Below are 20572 nucleotides of genomic sequence, written 5' to 3'. Positions count from 1 at the left end.
CCCACCAGACCTTCTGTACATAGCTGGCCCTACTGACCAAACACCTGAGCCAGTTTCCAGCACAGGATGCCTGAAGATGCACTCTAGACCTTCCCAATCTCTCTGACTCCATGTAGGCTCATGTTCCCTGACGGTCACCCAGAGATCTGAGTGTAGTTGTCATACAGGCAGGAAGGGAGTCTCTGGGTCAGCTCTCATCCTGACTATGTCATTGTCATCAATGTATCCATTTCTAAGATTGTCTACGTGCCATTTGGGAGAACTTGGGATTTAAAGGGAGGGTAAAGGGCCCAGAAGAAGGGGAGATGAGGGGCTTTGACCACCATTACCTTGAGCTGGATGCCAGGTTCCGCCACAGCTCGGAAGGGCGTGGCTTGCCAATATGTCTGCTCCGTCTGTTTCCACATGACCACGTAGAAGCTGGAGCTATCTTGGTAACCAAAGATAAAGCCTGCATAGTCATCATCGGTCTGGGTGTTTACATGGAAGGTCCCTTCGAAGTCAACTCCATTGAAAGCCGTGTACCCTGTGGAGATCAGATATGATTAGACAAACAGAAACATTGCCAGCTGGCAGAATTCTACAGGAGAGTAAACTGAGGCCCCAGACATACCCACTGCCAGGCCAGGATCACTGTTCATGGTCTGCACAATCTCCATGCCCTGTAGAAAGAGTTGAGGAAGTTCAGAGCGATCTCAAAGTGGACCAAGTAAACTTGGGGAACCCAGAACCCTGGGTGCCATGAGTGGCAGGCTGGTGATGTGTGACCTCCATTAAAGGTTTCATTATCTGAGTACTTGTTGCATCTTGTTATGAGTCCAAAGAAAGCACAAACTGGCAAAGAATGTTTAAATAAAAGAAACTCTGGGTGTCACCTGAGGGCTGGTCTTATTGCCCACTAAAGAGAAATAATTTTTCTAAGATTGTCACTTAAGCACACTCCCCTTGATTGGGGAACATGTATTTCTAATATGGTTTGCTCTGTGACTCTGGAAAGTCTACTAAATCTCTCTGCCTTCCTTTCTCAGCTATGCAATGAGGAGGACAAGGAGGAGGCTGATTACTGTATCAGGAGCATGATTGGTCCAAGTTCCAGGTCCAGCCATCTTAGCCACTCACTGCAGAGCTACCCTGAGCAGTCTTCAAGGCTTTAGAAGACTCGATTTTATCATCTATAAAATGGGCACAATGAAGGACTTTGTCTCAGGACTATGAGGAGGAACACATGAACAGCTTCCCGTTCTTAATCAGCACCTCTAAATGTCACCTGCCACTATTAAAAAAGACAAAGCCGAGCTCTTGCCAACTCGGATACACTCACCTGGTTCAGGACCACCCAGTTGGGGTCGATCTGGGCATCCCCTTCAGGATCCAGAACCACGGTCTGGTAGGCTCTGAAGTCCGTCAGGGTGATTTCTGCATTCTCAGGGCAGACATCGATCCGGTCGATGACCTGGTCCTGGTCAAAGTCAGCCTCACAGATGTCTCCCACCCCATCACCTGAGTGGGGTGAAGAAAGGGGACAGGAGCTCAACAACGCCCATACTTACCACTCCTCAGCAGAGAAAGGGGCTGGACGGGCGACAGAAGACGAGCCCAAGTTCCCACCTCCAGGGCTAGGATTCGCCAGTGTCAGGAGGGGAACCTTGGGGTTGGTCCTAGGCTTCAACCTGGACCCTACTGATGGGCAATCAGACCAGCCCTCAGGTAACACCCAGAGTTTCTTGTAAGGTCAATGTTAACAGTTGCCCTTCACGGTGTCCCCAGGAAGTTTTTATGATATATGGTTGGGTTTACCAACTGGTGGCTCATAAGCCTGATCTTATGTAAGCAAATGTCCACAACATTTTCTGGGTTATAATGTGCAAAAAGCAGGGAAATTACTGTCACCAGAATCTTATAAATTCTGATTGGTCCCTCAGCTGAATTTGGCCTACAAGTGAATTTCATTCAACTGAAATGACATTTGAATTTGCATAGCTGGGGATAAGGCCTCTAGTTACCTTAACCCCCACCGCTCCCTGTCAACTCCTGTCTGACTTGGTGCACACATGTCAATGCCTGGCCCCTACAGGTGTCTGAGTTTGTGAATCCAGCCCATCCCTTTCTGTTGTGCCCTTCTCTCTGGCTCCTTTTCTGGGACCCCCAGTGACTGGAAGGAGCAAGGACAATGTAGCCACTCTCCCAGTCTCTGGGGGATGGAGCTGAGCACATGGCTGTGGCCTTGCTCTGTATGATCGCATCCTAGGGTAGCCCAGAAGCTGCAAAGTGATCAGCTCTGAGTTGGAGACCATCATCTACCAGATGTCTACCGTCCACACAGAGTGTGCAGAGGAGCTGAGTTTGACGCAGCCGTTACTGGGAGGCAAGAAAGCAGAGGATCTGAGTCCTCAGTGCCCTGAGGGGGGCAGTGTGCCTGGCCAGAGGGGGTCTCAGCCAACCTGGGCTGGGCCTGCTTACTGTTGCTGTCCTCCTGGGCTGGGTTAGGGACCAGCCGGCAGTTGTCTGGTCCCGGGGGCATCAGGTCTGGGATGCCATCATTGTCATCATCATCATCACACTCATCCCCAATTCCATCCTTATCAGTGTCCAGCTGAGCACTGTTGATGACGGTGGGGCAGTTGTCTGTGCTGTCCTGGTGGCCATCTCCATCACTGTGGAGAAAGGATTTCAGTTCAGCAGAGGACAGGAAGGAGAATCTGGGTTGGGGGATTTTAACAGCCTTGGATTTTATCAAACCCGCTAGTTCGATTCCTTTGATGAGGCGGCCTTATGGGCTGCAGAGACAATTTTCCACTTCTTTAGCCTTTAAAAACAAGACAGCCATTTACTACTGAAGATAAGAGTCTGTGTCTGTGATTTGTGACCAGAGGCTCCTCTCGGTGCCTGGGACTGTTAGATGATCCCCGACTCTGAGGACATGTGAAGGGCACAGAGTGAGAGGCTGTGGTGCCAGGGAGCTCCAGAGAGAGTCCTGGCCCAGCCACCCTGACCAGCAGGAGACCTCGCACATGACACTCCACATCTGTGGTTCAGTGACCTCATCTGTAAGCTGGGGATAGTAACGGTCCCTACTTCCTAGGATTGTTATGAAGAGTACGTGAGTCAATGATCAGAATTTTGCACAGTTCAATTTTAATACATGAGAAAGCACTTGCTAAGTGCCTGTGAAAGAATCCTACAGTGTGTTCTGTTTATTACCTTTTATAATCCCTGGCCCGTGGACACAATGAGAATTCTGACCTGAATGCCATGGGGAGACTGGCAGAGAATACAGCTGCCCCTTCCCGAGAGGTGGGCCCAGGACTTCTCAGGGTTCTTACTCTCAGACCACCACTTTTCCTCTTTCAGGCTGAATAGCCATGGGAGGATGAGTCTGCACTGTCTCCCAGAGGTTACCCTGAGTCTCTTGACACCTCCCATGGCTGCTTCAGATCACAGCAGATGCTCCTTTCACCCTGTGCCTTCTGTGGCCTCCCATCGGCAAGGAACTGCCCCTACACTACATGGGAGCGAAGCCAGGGACCAGTCATTCCACATGGCTCCAGGGGCAACAGAAGTCAGTCCAACCTGGACAAACCGAAGACTGTCTCAACTGGTAGAATTCCTGTGCAGGCTCTCGGGCTGCTTTTTTAAACATACCATTGAGCTATTTCCATTAGCAACAACTATTCTATAGAGCCCTGAACATTTGTATGCAAAAAAAACAAGCAGTTCCTGTCCTCTCCCTCAAGGTTCACATTTGTGGGAATTAAAATGTGGCAGAATGAGTCATTTGTTTTAGGCAAATTTCTAGAGGCTGGTGGAATAGCATATTTTAGAAATTAGATGGTAATCCGAGTACAGGATGACCTGTGACAGGGAACATTCTCGATATACATCATTTAGGGGGGTTGTCAGGGTGCCAGTCCCACCTTCCACTCTGAAACCAAGAGATCTGAGGTCAGACTCCCTTCCTGACTCGCCCCTCCTATACTGTGATACCAACAGTAACAGCCACCATTTTCTGCCTATGGACTGAGAGCCAGTGCTGGGCTGGGAGTCTTACCTACAAGATCTTGAATTTTCACCATTACCTGTAACATGTGATTAATTATTTATATTTTTCAGATAAAGAAATTGAGACTCCAAGAGACTGAAAAATATGTCCAAATCACTCAACTTTGTATGTGCTCAGCAATGAAGACACGGAACATACTAAGGGAGCTGTCTTTGAGCAAGATGTGGATGGAGAACTGAGTCTGCAGCGCAATCTGTGATCCAGGTACTAGGAGAGAAGCTGAATCTCTTGCTGTTTTGCCTTATAGCATCCTTGCCCTCTTTACTCTGGTTCTGAGTGCCTCTCTATGAGTTCCCCAAGGAGTGCAGGGGTTAGAGCCTTGGAAAGCAGGTATCTCCAGAGATGAGTGGCACATGGCTGTGTTTCTTTTGTGATGCTCCTACAGCATCTTTTTTTTTTTTTTTAATTGCAGTGCTAGGGATGGAACCTAGGCCCTTGAGCATGCTAAGCAAGGACTCTATCACAGCTACATCTCCAGCCAGCCCTGGTCTTAATGTGGGACTCCACTGTGTTGGGCTAGGAGGGTTGGCAAAATTTGCTTGCACAGAACAAATTTAACTCAAATAAGAGAAACTAAATGGAAAAATGTGAAGGACAATGAAAGTAATAGTGATCCCTCAGCAAACTGACATCTATGTTGGGATGATGGTGGAGTTTTCCTGAATTGAAAGAATATAACCAGAATGTTAGATTTACAACAGAAATCATGCTAAGCACTTCTTATGAATTAACTTCATCTTCCCAAAAGTCCTATGAGCTAGATCTACTGTCATCCCCACTGTACAGAGGAGAAATTGAGGCACAGAGAGATTAGGTAACTAATTTAAGATTAACCAGATTGTAAGAGAAAGAACGGTGACTCATGTCTGGCTGTCACACTCTAGAACCTGTCTGTAGGGCATGGTACCACTGTGCCTCTCCTGCCATCGAGCTTCCTTGCTGGAGTGTCCAGTGGCCTATTCTACACTGCCATCTCTTACACAGCATTTCCAGAGAGGAATGGTGGCCCTGACTGGAGACAGAGCTGTCCCAATAGCAGCCCCAGAGAGATCCAGAATACACCCAGACAGATCTCAAAGCCTGCTATCAACAAAGCTCCGAAAATTAAAACTTCAGATTTTTGTATCTGCCTCTCTGAAGTGGGACATAGGCCGTACCTGTCCTGATTGGTGTCACAGGAGTCCCCAACCAAATCATTATCCACGTCAGACTGCAAAGAGAACAGAATGTGTTATTTATCCCTGGGCCTGCATGTACAGAATGTTCTAGAGAAGGCAGACCTCACCCATCATCACTGGATTTCAGGAATTATTTCTCTGGAGTTGGGATGGTACAAAACTGCAAAAGGACAACACCATATTGGTGTAGGCACAATGCTGAATTTTCAAAAAAGCCTTCTAAAATATCAAGCTGCATGGATGGGCTGCCTACACACCAGATGAGCTGATTGGGAAAGGGTGCCCGGCTAGCATGGTGGCAGGTGGAGATGCAGAGCTCTGGCATGAGTTGGAAGGGAGCCAGCCATAGGCATGAGGACAAAGCAAATTGACTTTGCTTTGCTTCCGTATTTTGGAATGGAGTCAAAATGGTGAGTCACCGAGGGCAACAATGACTCCCCTCTCAAAGGGCTCCAGAAACAAATGACACATCATGCCCAATTATCCAGACAGGGAGGGGGTGTGTAAAGGGAAACTCGACACGTCACTGACTGAACTTAATCTGAAATGTCCATACATAGGCTGTGCAGGGATCTGGGAACTAACGGGACACATGATTAGGCTCTCAATGGTTAACTTCCACGTTCCATTTTCCTTTTAGCAGAAAAAAGTTATTTTGGGCATCATTAAGCTCAAGTTACTAACATCAGCAGTGCTCTTCAGCTGTGAGACTTTATCCTGAAGGCCTCAGAAGACCCCATCCAGACTCCTGTAGTGCTCGTGCCACCATCCTCAAGCCTAATGTGTGTCATTTCTCCACCTGTCCTCTGTTACATAAGTGGCAACAGGCAGGAGCCGGCCAACAGCTCTGCTGTGTTCCTCTGGACATTGGTCTTAGATGAATCTTTGCCTAAGACAGTTCAGCCTAGAGTTTGAATTCCCCTGAAGCCTACTAACCTGGTTAGGGTTGCTGACATCAGGACAGCTATCACAAGCATCCCCCACACCATCACCATCCTTGTCCCTCTGGTCACGATTGGCAACTCTGGGGCAGTTGTCCAAAATGTTTTTTATTCCTGCAAGAAAAGAAGGCTGCCTTGGTTCAGGGGAACATGACAGAAGGGAATGTGACACACTGACTTCTGGGTGATACACAGGTCAGGCCCATGGTCATTGTCACAGTCATTACCCTTTTCAGCAGTTATCTGAAGGTCCCATTTAAAATTCCATTTTAAATGGGACCTGCAGAATGTTTCCCCCACATGAGATGTGGTTTTGGAAAGTCATTTCAAAGGAAGGATTCTGGAAGACATAAAAAAGGAATAGCTCTTATAGGCATTTATCCACTGATTTGGGATTTGTCCAAAAGAAGTGGGGGGCACGATGGCTGGTTGGGCTGACCCTGAGAGGGAGGACCTAATGGTGTCCGAGTTATGACTTGGATACAGGGTTCTGGACAGTGGTATGCTGGAGTCGGGCCCACTGAGTCCCTCTTGTGCCAATTTTGCATTGAATGACATCATATTGGTAGTTTAAAATCGATGATGGGAGAAGTAACATTGCAGAAATTGACGAATTGGGGCTTTCTTTGTTGTTTTTTTTTTTTTTTTTTTTTAATTGAGCTGGTTTGTCAGTGCACCACTGGGTCAGGAGTATCAGCTGGGCTCATAGAAGATGAGGTCATGCTTTAGGGAGGTATAGATATTCTGTGTGGTCTGTGTGTGTGCATGCATACATGTGTGTTTGGAGTGGGTGGTATTTCTAAAGGGTTTTCTCCCCCTGCTCTGTGTTTTGGTATGTTTTCCAGAAACTACCAGATCCCACGCTATCCTTCAGTGCTCGTCATCTCTATGCCACGGGAGTCATACAGAATCAAATGACCTCCCTCAAGTCTCATGAAGTTCCTCAGCTGGCTAGGTCTAGGAGGGGCCTCTTACACGGACCTCACACAAAGTTCCTGTAGGGGGGTTCCCAGAGCTGTGCAGTATAGCCACCCTGCTTCCAGAGCCCGACCCAGAATAGGCAGAGGATGGCCATATTTCCCTGAGGGGCCTGGGTCTCAGAAGTGTGCCTCAGAGGGTCTCGTCTGTGAATCTGCTCAAAGCTCAATTCTCCATTTCCAGGTGGAGAAAGGTGGTGAGGAAAGTACAATTGGGGAAGGTAGATCCCCTACAGGACACAGCCCTGACATGACCCTGCTGGAAGGGGTTTTTATTAAGTTCCTAGCAATGACATAGAGTTCCAGAAACATCCACAGTTATTAAACAGGGGCATGGGCTGTGGTGTCTCCTACAGAGACAAGCCAGCCCTGGGCCTCCAGGCTGCAGTGAACCATCAGCGTGGGAGGCCCTGAGTCAGCAATTCTATTCCTACTCTTGAGAGAGGACAAGGACAAAAGGACAAATGAATCCCAAATAAATGACAGAGCAAAGCAAACCCACCATCTCCATCCATGTCATCATCACAAGCGTCTCCTTTTCCGTCCCCGTCAGTATCTTTCTGGTCATTATTTAAGACTGTCCGGCAGTTGTCACAGGCATCCCCAAAGATATCTTTATCGCTGTTCCTTTGGTCCACATTGTGAGTCAAGACACAGTTATCCTAAAAGAGGGGATGAGGGGACACTTACTCAGACTTTCACTAAATTCACTCCCCCCACTGGAAGGAGAGGTGGCCCAAGTCTATTAATTTTATTTTTTCAAACATTTGCGAATCTTATGAAATAAAAAGTTGCAGAGGGCTGGGGATATGGCTCAAGCGGTAGCGCACTCGCCTGGCATGCATATGGCCCGGGTTCAATCCTCAGTACCACATACAAACAAAGATGTTATGTCGGCCGAAAAACTAAAAATAAATATTAAAAAAATTCATTCTCTCTCTCTCTCTTAAAAAAAAAAAGTTGCAGTGCTGCTGGTCTTGGTGGTGCATGCCTATAATCTCAGTGGCTCAGGAGGCTGAGGCAGGAGGATTGCGACTTCAAAGTCAGCCTCAGCAAAAGTGAGGCACTAAGCAACTCAGTGAGACCCTGTCTCTAAATAAAACACAGGGATGTGGCTCAATGGTCAAGTGCCCCTGGGTTCAATCCCTGATACCAAAAAAAAAAAAAAAAAAAAAAGTTTCAGTGCTATAGGGACAGAGTGGCAACTAATATTTAGGATGATCAATATAAATAGTTGATGGGGCTCTCTTCCATCATCCCTGGCATTTGGCATCACGTTGTAGTTCATGGGTGCTCCCCACAAAACTGGTACCTGTTCATTCAGGATCCCATCTCCATCAGCATCCTCGTCACAAGCATCTCCAATGCCGTCTCTGTCTGCATCTTCCTGGCCAGAGTTTGGCACATACTTGCAGTTGTCCTAAGGAGGAAACAGCTCAGAGTGACATCCTACTTCCTGTCTTACATTGAAAACCAGCTATGATCTCAAGACCAAGTGTGGCTGATTTTATTGTTGGTGGCTGTTTTGCTTCATTTGAGATGCAACTACTTTAAAAATGCAATTTTAAATGGGACCTGCAGAATGTTTCCCCCACATGAGATGTGGTTTTGTAAAGTCAAAGTGTGTACTTGCGTATGCGTGTGTGTGTGTGTGTGTGTGTGTGTGTGTGTGTGTGTGTGTTTCTCTTGCTTCTCCGTCTTACCTTCTTGCAGTTCCTGGCAGAGCATGGCAGTTCTTCATCAGGGTAACTGTCGATGTCCACATCCTTTCCACAGACATAGCCATCACCAGCCCACCCGACTCCGCACTGTGAAAGGAAAGCCCATTAGAGGCCTGGGAAGCTGAGCCTGGCCAGGAGGCAGGAAGCCAATAAGGGTCTCTGCTCCTGTATGTGCATCCCCAGGGGAAGGGCCTGAAGCCTAGCAGCTTTGGTTAGATGAGATTTTAAAACTATTTAATTGCATTTGGATAGTCTAATGGTTCAAAATTCAAAAGACACAAAGCGAAATCAATGCTAAAAACTATCCTTCTGCTCCTGTTCCCATGGCTCAGGCAATCAAAGGAATCCATTCTTATGTTATACTGTCAGAGAGTCTGTGCACAGACAAGCCAGTGTCTTTCTCTCATTTTGTCCTTTTGCAAAATTGTGTGTGTGTATCATTGTTTGTACATCTACACACGCACACATACCACACACACACCTGTTCTACACCTTGGCTTTTTAAAAAAAAAAAAAAAACTCCCCATTCTATCTTGGAGCTCTTTCCATATTGTTCCATGTAGATTCATGCCATTCTTTTTGATGGCTGCAGACATATCACCCTATGATTGTCTGGATGCACCTCAATTAATTCAACTAGTTTTCCACTGGTGGGTGTCAGGCTTCTAATGTCTCTCCTGTTGCTAACAATGCTGCCACCAATAATTCTGGCCCATTAGTCATTTTGTGTATGCGTACTAGTTTCACAGCATGGAATTTCTGGTTTAAAGGGATCTGCATTTGTAAGTTTGAATTATGGTCCCAACAGTTTTCAGGTGAATGTCCAACTTATTCTTCTCCTGAAAATGAGTGATTGGGTGGAGTGGTTCCTGTGGCATTTTCCTTATCATTCTCGAATCACAGTCTTATCTCTGAATTTGTCTTCTGGATTAATTTCTACCAAAGGGGGAACCTTCCAAGGTACTTATCTCTTTTTACATCCCTTCCTTTTAGCAGAAGGTTCCCACAGGTGCAGTGTGAGATCAATGTCTCTATCTGCCTGGAGATGTGTACCCGAGGATCCTGCTGCCACTGATGGTGAAGGTAAGCCTTCACCTTCAGCAGAACAAGGGTGAGGTTAACAGCTGTCCTGTAGCCAACTTTTCAGAAACACGTTCTCCTATCTTTACAATAATGTTGCAAGATCGTCATTCTTTTCCACAGAAGAGCCAGGTAGGCTCAGCCTAGTTCAGTGCCTTGCTCAGAGCTGGGAAATGTGACCTTAAGTCGGTCCCCTTCCAGTGAGTTTTGCCATTTATACATGGTTCATGTGCATGTTTTGAGTTCTTCTTCTGCTAATCTACGTCTGAGGAGGCCGAGTTAGAGGATGACAATACACCGAGGAGAAAGGAAACCTTTCCAGAAGGGTCCTGGATATGAGATGGAGCAGGTTGGGCTGCCCTGGGGAAGAATAGGCAGGACATTGGAAGGAGAAGGGGAAAAAGGGGCCATAAAAAACGACAGAACCAGAAATGCAGGGAGAGGAAAAATGAACCCGTGGCATAAAGACAGAGCAGGGAAAGAATCTGAGGGAGAAAGTCTGGGCCAACGGGAAACACACTTTGCAGAGCAAATGTGAAATTTCCTGGCCTCTCTAATCAAAATAAGGTGCTTTGGGAGCAGTGGTTTCCTGAGCGGCAGCCTGCCTGTCTTATCATCTGCTCTCTCCCTTTACAGCCAGAGATTGAGAAGGCCAGATTCCAAAGAAATCCTCCCAGAGCTCACCAATCCCTGCTCAATTGCTTCAGCAAAATGCCTCTGGAAGGCCTGAAGAGTTTAGCCATGGGGTATGGTCCTTGACTCACTTTAATGAGGAAAAATTTCCTCTAGGAACAAATACATTTTTAATGAGCCATTTTTCTGGCAGATTAAATTATTTTAGTAGTCACACCAAGTTTATTAATCCTTTACCATCTGTCGCTGTGCCTTATTACAAATTCAAAACATATTAAGAGCCCATCACCCACCATCCCAGGGGCGTCATCAATTTGTTCACAGAAAATGAGGACTTAAACACAGAGATACACTTGCTACCCAGTGACTTTTTTTTTTTTTTTTGGTAATAAACATGCCCAACCAACAGGAACTGGGGAGCTTTCTGGGATTTTTCCCCTCTGACAACAGCACATCTCTTCATCCTGAAGTTGTTCCAGAATATCTGGATTGCCAGGGAAGACTATTATCCTTACTTCTTTTACTTATTTTTGACTCTTCTTATTTTTCCCATATGAAAAGTGGCATGATAATTGCAGAAAAGCTTCCAGGAATGAAGACAAAGGATTCTCAGTTTAAGGTATGAGGAAGAGGACACATTCTCACAGAATCCATGCTGCAGCCCAGGGGTGCTTGCTATGACCCTCAGACTGGCTAAAGGGCCACCTGCTGGGGGCCTGGCACCCAGGAAGTAGGGAAGAAGTGAGCAGCCAAGGTTGGCTGACTTGTCAGTACCCACAGTCCCTGAGGACTCTGGGTCCTGGAGTTTGGGAATAGGTGGTCCTTCCCAAAGGGCCCTCTACAGGCTCAGCATGAGGCCCATGTCAGCTGTGGGTGCTCGGCTGTCTGCCCAGGTTCCTCCTGCCCACACTGGCTCCAGGGCTGGGAATGGACAGGAAACATGACCATACACTGAGCTGTCCCTGCCTAGGGCTGAGGAGGACATAAAAGAATGGCATTGTTCCCCACTTAGACTCACTATATAATGGAGGTTTCTCCTAAGGACTTTCAACAGCCCTCATCTCTGCATTGTGACACCCTCTGAAAATGGACATGAGAGGTCTCAAGGGTACGGAGAATCAGAAATGGCAGCAGGTATGCCTGTCAAGTACAAGTGGACAGGGCAGAAGAAGGAAAGGGAGGAGGAGAACCAGCCTCCCAGTCCCTGGATTCTTGGGCTTCTCCACAGAAGGTGCTTGGAAGCTGGGGCTCCACCATCCAGGTGAGCAACTGAGTAGTGTTGCTCCCATGGCTTTCATATGTGGTTCATATAAAAGGGAAAGAACAGGCAGCCGAAGGTTAGGTGGGCTCTGGACTGCTCCCCACAAACCCAGCTGTCTTGTCACATTCTGTGCCCATTTTGATGGCAACATTTTCATTTCGGAGCACTTTTACCTAGAAGCAAGCAAAACTGGAGGGAGGTAGTGTCTGAAATGGAAAAAAGGAAAAACAAAGCAAGAAAACAACTTACCACGCAGGTCACTTCGCCCTGCCTCTCCTCAATGCACTGTGCATTCACACTGCAAGGGTTCAGCTCTGGATTTCTGCAGTTTCTTTCGGTTTTACATCCCCTTGTCTGGTCACCAGTGTACCCTGGTTTGCAAGGCCCACAGCGGTAAGACCCCTGCAATGGACAAAGATGAGAGGATGAACCAGGGGTTCAAACCTGTGAACAAAGGCACTACTGTTTATATATATATATACACACACACACTCAGTGATTCCAGGATTAAGTAGGCCCAGGCCTGTCTCTCTGTTTGCATGTGTATATTATGCGGTCAAGTGAATGTTGGTGAAAACATCATTAGATCGAAGCTGCAGAGGGCCTTGTAGACAATGAAGGTGTAGCACTGAAGGGAGAGAAGGGTCAACAGTGACCCAGCAGCACTCTGGCCCTGCCAGCTGCACTGTGGAGGGTGAAGGAGGAAAGGCTGAAAGTTCTAATGAGTCCTGGAAGGTGGAGTAGGGAGCTTCGCCCTGGAGACAGGGAGATGATTTGGTTAGAAAGGCCTTTTTTTTTTTTTTTAAACTATTCCTTTGGCTCTTTTATAATTAAATGACAAAGAAACAGGTACAAAGAGAAATGTTGGTGGCTTGCATTGAGAATTCTTGATGAGGTAGGTTGCTATGGAAGAAGAAACTGGCAAATGAGCCATCAGCTCCACCACAACTTCCAGGGACACACAGGACCTCTTTTTACATTTTTTTCTTTTTTTAACAGTTAAAAAATATTTTGTATTAAAAATTTTAGCCTAATTGAGGTATAACTGACACATTGTATATATTTAAAATTCAATATATTTAAAGTACACAGTGTGATGGTGTAATATATGTATATACTGTGAAGTAATTATCACAGTGAGTTAATTAAGACATCTCTCACCTCCTATAGTTATTTTTCTTCCTTTGGTGAGAACACTAAGATCTACTCTCTTAGCAAATTTCACATATACAGTACAGTATTGTTATCTACAGTCCCCATGCCATACAATAGATCCTCAGAACTTACGCATCCTATACAGCTTTACTGAGATACAAATACATACCATAAAAGATTCCTGTATAAAGTATGCAGTTGAATATTTTAGTCACTCAGGAACTTTTCATGGGCAAGTCTGAAGGATGCTTTGCAATGATTTTTTATGATCTGTCAGCTTCACTGAGTATCCCTCACTCCTTTTCTTGATATCTGTTCTTTTTCTTTGCCTACTCCTTCATCTTTTGGATTCCCTGGAGGTCTATCCATTATCTACTTTTCTTCTCTGTGAGTGGCTTCTGTTATTACTTTTGTATGTGTGTGTATGTGTGTGTGTGTGTGTGTGTGTGTGTGTGTGTGTGTGGTGCTGGGGATTGAACCCAGGGCCTTGTGCATGTGAGGCAAACACTCTACCAACTGAGCTATATCCCCAAGCCCCTGTTATTACCTGTTATTTCTCAAATCTGTTTTTGCAGACCAGCTTTGTCCTGGTAAAAAGCTAAGAAGCTACACAATGGAATATTAATCAGCTATAAAGAAAAATGAAATTATGGCATTTGCCGGTAAATGGATGGAACTGAAGACTATCATACTAAGTGAAATAAGCCAATGTCCCCAAACCAAAGGCTGAATGTTCTCTCTGATAATGTGGATGCTAACACACAATAAGGGGGGAGGAGGGAAGAATAGAAGTTCACTGGATTAGACAAAGGGGAATGAAGGTGAGGGAATTGGTGTTCCCAATGAAGGAACGGGAATGACAGTGTAATGAATCAGACATAACTTTCCTCTGTTTGTATATGAATACACGACCAGTATAACTCCACATCATGTTCAACCCCAAGAATGGGAAGTTACACTCTACGTATGTATAATATGTCAAAATACACTCTACTATCATGTATATCTAAAAAGAACAAATAAAATAAATTTTGAAAAAAAGAATGCTTAAAGCTATGTCTCCTGATAGTGTAGCTACTGAGCAGCTGTTTAAAGTGGAGAGGGGGGAATAATTTCATTGATCCTATTACAATTGGTCTTAATATTGTTCTTCTGTTATGCGCATTATGTGGGACAGAGTAAGTAAGTCATATTACAAAAGCTAAGAAGCAATAAATCCTAGTACATTCCAAAGAAGTACAGTATCATGGGAGAAGAATTTGAGCTTTGTAGTCAGCCTGGAAGGATAGTGAGAAGGGACCTCAGCCTAATTATGCAACTCTCCTGTGTCTCAATCTCTTCAACCGTAAAATGGGGATAATAATAGTGCCTAGGCTTAGGGCTGTTGTGACAGTTAAAATAAATGACTTGATGTTTGTGAAGAACTTTTGCTTATAAGGAAATGAGGAAACTAAGATTAAACAGCTTTTCCAGGGATGCTGGTAACCTGGAAGAGTCGTAAATGGAGTCAGGACTTTTTCTTGTTGCTGGTCCACCCTGCTACCTCTTTCATCTTAATACTGTTGATAGGAACTTTCAGAAATAAAACTCATATCTGAATATTAAATTACAGACTCCTTTGTACTAAGCATTTTCATTTAATATAAATGACTTGTGCAAAGTTTTATGAAAATAGTGCTGTTTGGGGATTGAGTAATCACCAGAATAATACTGAACTGTTAATATAAACCAAGAGGTGCTTCATATTTTCAAAGTACAAGGGTGGCAGTAAATTATCCAATAAAGTTCCCCAAAGCACAATATTGCAACTTTAATACAAGAAAAAGAACAAACCTGGCATTTAAAAATTTCTTATATTGAATATGACTTGTAAAATAATTCTTACAGTAAACACATTTGTAGCAAGCTTTTGCCCTAGTTCTGTCAATCAAATGTATTATTCCCCCGTGTTCTATGTCTTTGGAGTTAGGATTTATGAACACACTATTGCTTCCATAATGGTCCTGGTTTGGTAGCAAAAAATCAAACCAGAGACTCTGCATCTAATAAAAGAAAAAGTTGGTCCTAATCTCCATCATGTGGGGTCGGGCCCCAAATTCCTAAACACCTATAGCACAAGAGTTAAAAATCAAGAATCAACAAATGGGACGTATCCAAACTAAAAAGTTTTTTCTCAGCAAGAGAAATAATATGTGAAGTAAATAGGGAGCCTATATCCTGGGAACAAATTTTTACCCCTCACACTTCAGATACAGCACTAATCTCTAGAGTATACAAAGAACTCAAAAAGTAAACAACAACAAAAAACATAAATAACCCAATCAACAAATGGTCCAAGGACCTAAACAGACACTTCTCAGAAGAGGACATACAATCAATCAACAAATACACGAAAAAATGCTCACCATTTCTAGCAATCAGAGAAATGCAAATTAAAACTACTCTAAGATACCATCTCACTCCAGTAAGAATGGCAGCCATTATGAAGTCAAACAATTACAAGTGCTGGTGAGGATTCGGGAGAAAAAGGTACACTCATGCACTGACGGTGGGACTGCAAATTGGTACAGCCAATTTGGAAAGTAGTATGGAGATTCCTTGGAAAGCTGGGAATGGAACCACCATTTGACCCAGCTATTTCCCTTCTCACACTATACCCAAAAGACCTAAGAAGAGCATACTACAGGGACATAGCCACATCAATGTTTATAGCAGCACCATTCACAATAGCTAGACTGTGGAACCAACTTAGATGCCCTTCAATAGATGAATGGATAAAAAAAATGTGGCATTTATACACAATGGAATATTACACAGCACTAAAAAACAACAAGATCATGGCATTTGCAGGGAAATGGGCGGCATTAGAGCAGTTTATGCTAAGTGAAGTTAGCCAATCCCTAAAAAACAAATGCCTAATGTCTTTTCTGATATAAGGGGTGACTCAAAATGGGGTAGGGAGGAAGAGCATGAGAAGAAGATTACCACTAAATAGGAAAAAGAGGTCAGAGGGAATGGGAGGGAGAAGGGGAATTGCACGGAAGATGGAAGGAGACCCTCATCGTTATACAAAATAAATGTATGATGATGTGAGGGGGGAAAAAAGAGAGAAATGTGTCACATTAGATTGGGTGGAAAGAGGTGATGGGAGGGGGAGGGGAGGGGAAGGGGGGATAGGAAGGGCAACAGAATAAAATAGATACTAGTATTGCTGTATGTATATGCGTGGCTGTATAACTAATGTGATTCTGCAACCTGTACACTTGGAAAAATGAGAAATTATACCCTATTTGATTCAAATGTACGATATGTCAAGATCATTGTACTGTCATGAGCAACTAATAAAAAAAAAAAACAAGAGACATACTCACCAATGTGTTGATACAGATGGAATTCGGAACACACGCCCCATTCAGACACTCGTCAACATCAGTGCACACCTAGGCAGAGAAGTTTAAAGAAAGTTTAGAGAGACCTGCTGCTTAAATAGAAATGCAAATAAGTTTTTCTCTGTTTTGATATCTCTGTGTGAAGTGAAGACCCACAGAATTTCAGGTAGAACAGTAACTGAGGGTTATTTTGGCTGTCTCGAGGCATTTGTTCCAGTCTGTACTTAACCTAATTGCAAGTGAGAATTGCCTCCATGGTATTTAAAGTTGTTCAGAAAAGACGACTTGTACAACTCATCTGTTCTGCACCTTTTTAGCCTGGAAAGTTTTTTTTTTTTCTTTTTTAATCCTACTTGGGACTCACTGTATTTCTATCTAAAGATTCATATCTTTCCTTAATTCTGGAATATTCTCACCTTCTTTCCATTTTTAGTTTTTCTTTGGAACTACCATTAGACAAATGTTGGGCTTTCTCATTAATATCTTCTTTTGATCTTTACCTCCTTTTTATATTTTTTTATATCTTTATTTCTCTGTATTCCATTCTGGAAGGTTTCCTTAGAATAACCTCAGTCTATGAATTCTTTCAGCTGTGTCTAATTTGTTTTACTCTGTTTTTGAGCTTTTAAGTTCAATGATTATATTTTTATTGATAAAAGCTTTATTTGCCTATCTTTCAAACTCTTTTCCACAATGCCACATTCTTTAATTATGGTTATCTATTCCTTCTTTTCTCTCTTTTCCCTTTATTATTTCTTTTGTTCTTACCACCTTTCCTTATGGTACCGTCTTCATATGAATTGCCATTTTTGTTTATGAGCAGGCTACTTAGGAGCTCTGATTTTTCCTAAGGCATTCCACTGGCCCTGAATTCTGGGATGTTTTTATACAGTGGCATGACTAGCCGGGGTTCTCACAATTTCATTGCTCTAGGTCTGGTTTTTATTGGTGTGTGTTTCTGCATTATATGTGCATGGGTATGGGGCTCATAACTGTATGTGGTACAAACCTGGAAATTTGTTTTTGTTTTTTTGGCTCTTGCAATTGAAGTCAGAGGTGCTCTACCACTAAGCTACATCTCACCCCGACTCCAGCCCTTTTCATTTTGAGATAAGGTCTCCCTGAATTGTCCAGGCTGGCCCCAAACTTTCGATCCTCCTGCCCCAGCACCTAAGTGGCTATGAAAGCCGCAGCTCCCCATTCCTGGAACTCACACCCCACTCCATCACCCATGAGCTGCTGTGGATCCGTTTCTACTCACAACTCTGGCTTTCCCTGTCTCTAGAACTGGCACCGTTTCCCTTTCTTTCTTTTGACCTTGGTAACTCATTAAACTTGTGATAAAATTTGCAAGCTGGCTCCCTTCTGCTTCAGTATGGTGTACCATATTGCCGGGAGTCCACTGGGAATTGTCCTTACCAGCTTATATCCAGCTTTATATTTCACTTTGTCTGCTTTCTTTGGTTTAGTCTTGGAGATTTTGTCATTAAAGGAGAAGAATCCTTCCTCTAAGCGTCCCCTGGTCATTCTGCTGTGTCTAGCTTGCCTCCCTTTTCTTGTCTAAAAACTGATGTCCTCTAGAATCCTTTGATAGGCATCTAGGAAATAATGAACCCCTGCCCTTCTTCAAAGCTAATCATTTCCCTAAGGTAGTAAAATATATTTATAGATCAACCATCTTTAAGGGCTGAAAACATCAAAAAGAATTTCACAGTCAGTCAGTTAAATAATGACCAGGATACAGTAGAACATTTGGAAATAAATGGAGACTGTCACGAAGTACTCGAGTGTTTTATGGCGATTTATAGCTTATCTAAGAAAAAGGGTAGGTTTCCTCAGGGTATTATTTTTACTCTTGAAATCCTCTCATCTCCAAAACAGCTTCTGATTGGCAACAGTGGCTCAATAAAGAGGACCTAATTTTCCAAAGCTTTTATTTGTTCCCTGTTTCTCAAGTTTATTCTGCAGGACAAAATGTCCAAAGGCTACAAACAGAATAAGTCTACAGTCATGCCACAAATCCCCATTCTCTGATTCCAACTTTAACAGCTTCTTCCCTTCTCGAATATAACCCCAGAAACGAGTTGAAGACCCTCTAACTTTCTCATCGTGCACTATGACATCTGATAGGCATTGGCTGCTCCAGAAGAATTGGGAAATTATTCTCCTAAGACGAAAAATGAATAAAAACCATAACTTCAACCCACCTGCTTGTTTGTCTTGGCAAAACTGATTCCAACACCCTGTACCAGGGGCCCCATGAAGCCCACAGGGCAGGCATCACATCTGAAGCCAGGAGCCAAGTTCACACAGCGGACACCTGGGTAGCAGGGATGATATCTGCACTGGAGGAAAAAAAAAATCATAGTCTTTAACTACACAGAGAAAACACTCTCCAATCCCTTACCTATCTGTACATGCCTATTAATTCATTTAAGTCTCTTTTTTTTTGGTGGAAAAATGATAAAAGGAAATTAAGGGTTCTAACTTCAGAATTACCCATTGGATCCCTGATCCTCCCAACCTGGGGCTGCCTTCTGTGGGCTTTGTTGTGTCACAGAATAATGCACCTCCAAGTCAAGAGGTCCTTAATGTGAACCAGTCCACTCCCAGTGTATATGCTTCCTCGTGTTCTAGCATGGAGTGTACAAATCCCTGTGAAAGGACTGTGTCCCTGCACCGCTTGTAAGCTGGCTGTGAGATGACTCCAAAGGCATTAGCTAAGCAATTCAAATGGAAAGAGCTTGAGAAGGTAATGCCAGGGCAGATGCGTCTTCAGTAAGATGGGATCCTTCAGAGTCTGCCTGCCTTCGTGCCCTGTTAAGAAGTTCAGTGTTATTCCAAGGCTTTTGTGGTCTAGGAGATTGGTTTTGATACCTTTTATTAAAAAAAAAAAAAAAAACACTTGAACTAATGTAAAAAACATGACCACTTCCTGCCCTTTCAAAAAGGAGGAAAATTCCAGCTCACAGATAAAAGCCAGATGCAGTTCTATGAAACACATGCAGATGTTTCTCCAACTGAGGGATTACTAGAGACCATCTTAGTTGCTCACAACTGGGGGCGGGGGTGGGTAATGAGATAAGCACTACCATGAGCCTGGGGGAGCCCAGGGTGCAGCTGCGTCTCTGTGGTTCCCTGCTTTTCCCTGTCTCCCCACCACCACCCAATCTCTCCTTTCAGCTTTCTTCTGGCTGGTAGGTGGGGAAGGCACATTTTGATGGCAGCCTTGCTACTTTCTATGGACACAGCTTTGCAATGAGACTAGTGACCAGCTAACCATGGTCCTGAAACTGTCTGCTTCTCAGATTCTGCCTGCTGATCAGAGAGCCTGTATTAGCTGTATGTGTTCTCACGGGCTCCCTCCCTGAGCACTTCTGGATAATCACAGGTTACAGGCCTCCTGGATAGATCTTGGCATGAGATTCCCAGTGCTCCTCTATTTTAAGAGGCCTGAAGAAAACCATTATAACTCTTGAAATATACCCTTACACAGATCTTCCCCTCCCACATTTGCAAAAGCATGAGGAAAGCGAATTTCTATCAGACCGCTTAGGAGAAATGATCAATGCAGATGTTGGAGCAGTAAGCAAAAATCACAGCATTGCAGCAAAGGGACTGGTAGACAAGTTGGAAACAGGAGAAATGACAGCCACGGCTACAACTGTGTCCTGTGCCTCCTTTATCCTGATGCTTACTGTGTCTCAGGGTCTCAAGGATTCATAAGGAAGTAGTTTGTGATGGAGCCCAAGTCATCCTTTAATTGCTAGCATGGCTTCTTTGGCCAGAAGCTGAAGGGTATGGACAAAGCTTAAAGAGCTCCTGCCCCATCTAAATGAACTTGTACCTCATCAACATCAGAGCAGGTGATCCCGTTCCCTGTGTAGCCATCAGGGCAGGACCCACACTGGAAGCCATCTCTGGTGTCAGTGCATCGAACGCCTCGGAAACATGGGTTGGAGTCACACCGGAGTGTAGGGCGTGTTGGGGGAGCTGGGGGTGCTGGGGGAACCAGTGTGTTCGGGGTTGGAGACTGAAAACTGAGAGGACCTAGAGAAAAATAATAATTAGTAGGCTGATGCACCACTGGGGAACATACAGAATATAAAATGCAATTTGGGGTTTCCTGATAAGCTTTTCTTCCCTTCCCTCCAACTACATGTAGACTGGAAACTCT

General features: G+C 44.3%; 1 protein-coding gene and 1 non-coding gene across 2 annotated transcripts in view; both read right to left on the bottom strand.

Annotated features, from left to right (window-relative positions):
• The window catches only part of Thbs4 (thrombospondin 4), a 47045-nt gene that overhangs the window by 4249 nt on the left and 22224 nt on the right, over window positions 1-20572 (bottom strand). Inside the window, exons 7-19 of the mRNA XM_026415254.2 lie at window positions 20243-20445; window positions 18603-18740; window positions 16378-16446; window positions 12101-12253; window positions 8860-8964; window positions 8469-8576; window positions 7659-7818; window positions 6175-6293; window positions 5218-5270; window positions 2461-2654; window positions 1322-1500; window positions 614-662; window positions 330-526 (exon numbers count right to left, since the gene is read on the bottom strand). Coding sequence (XP_026271039.2) covers window positions 330-526; window positions 614-662; window positions 1322-1500; window positions 2461-2654; window positions 5218-5270; window positions 6175-6293; window positions 7659-7818; window positions 8469-8576; window positions 8860-8964; window positions 12101-12253; window positions 16378-16446; window positions 18603-18740; window positions 20243-20445 — 1727 coding nt within the window. The remainder of the gene's footprint in view (window positions 1-329; window positions 527-613; window positions 663-1321; window positions 1501-2460; window positions 2655-5217; window positions 5271-6174; window positions 6294-7658; window positions 7819-8468; window positions 8577-8859; window positions 8965-12100; window positions 12254-16377; window positions 16447-18602; window positions 18741-20242; window positions 20446-20572) is intronic.
• Window positions 13464-13537, bottom strand: Trnav-cac (transfer RNA valine (anticodon CAC)). The gene has a single exon. It is a non-coding gene; the product is annotated as a tRNA-Val (tRNA).

This window comes from Urocitellus parryii, chromosome 1, assembly GCF_045843805.1.
Source record: "Urocitellus parryii isolate mUroPar1 chromosome 1, mUroPar1.hap1, whole genome shotgun sequence".
NCBI classification, from domain to species: Eukaryota; Metazoa; Chordata; class Mammalia; order Rodentia; family Sciuridae; genus Urocitellus; species Urocitellus parryii.
This window is presented reverse-complemented; position numbering and strand designations above follow the sequence as displayed.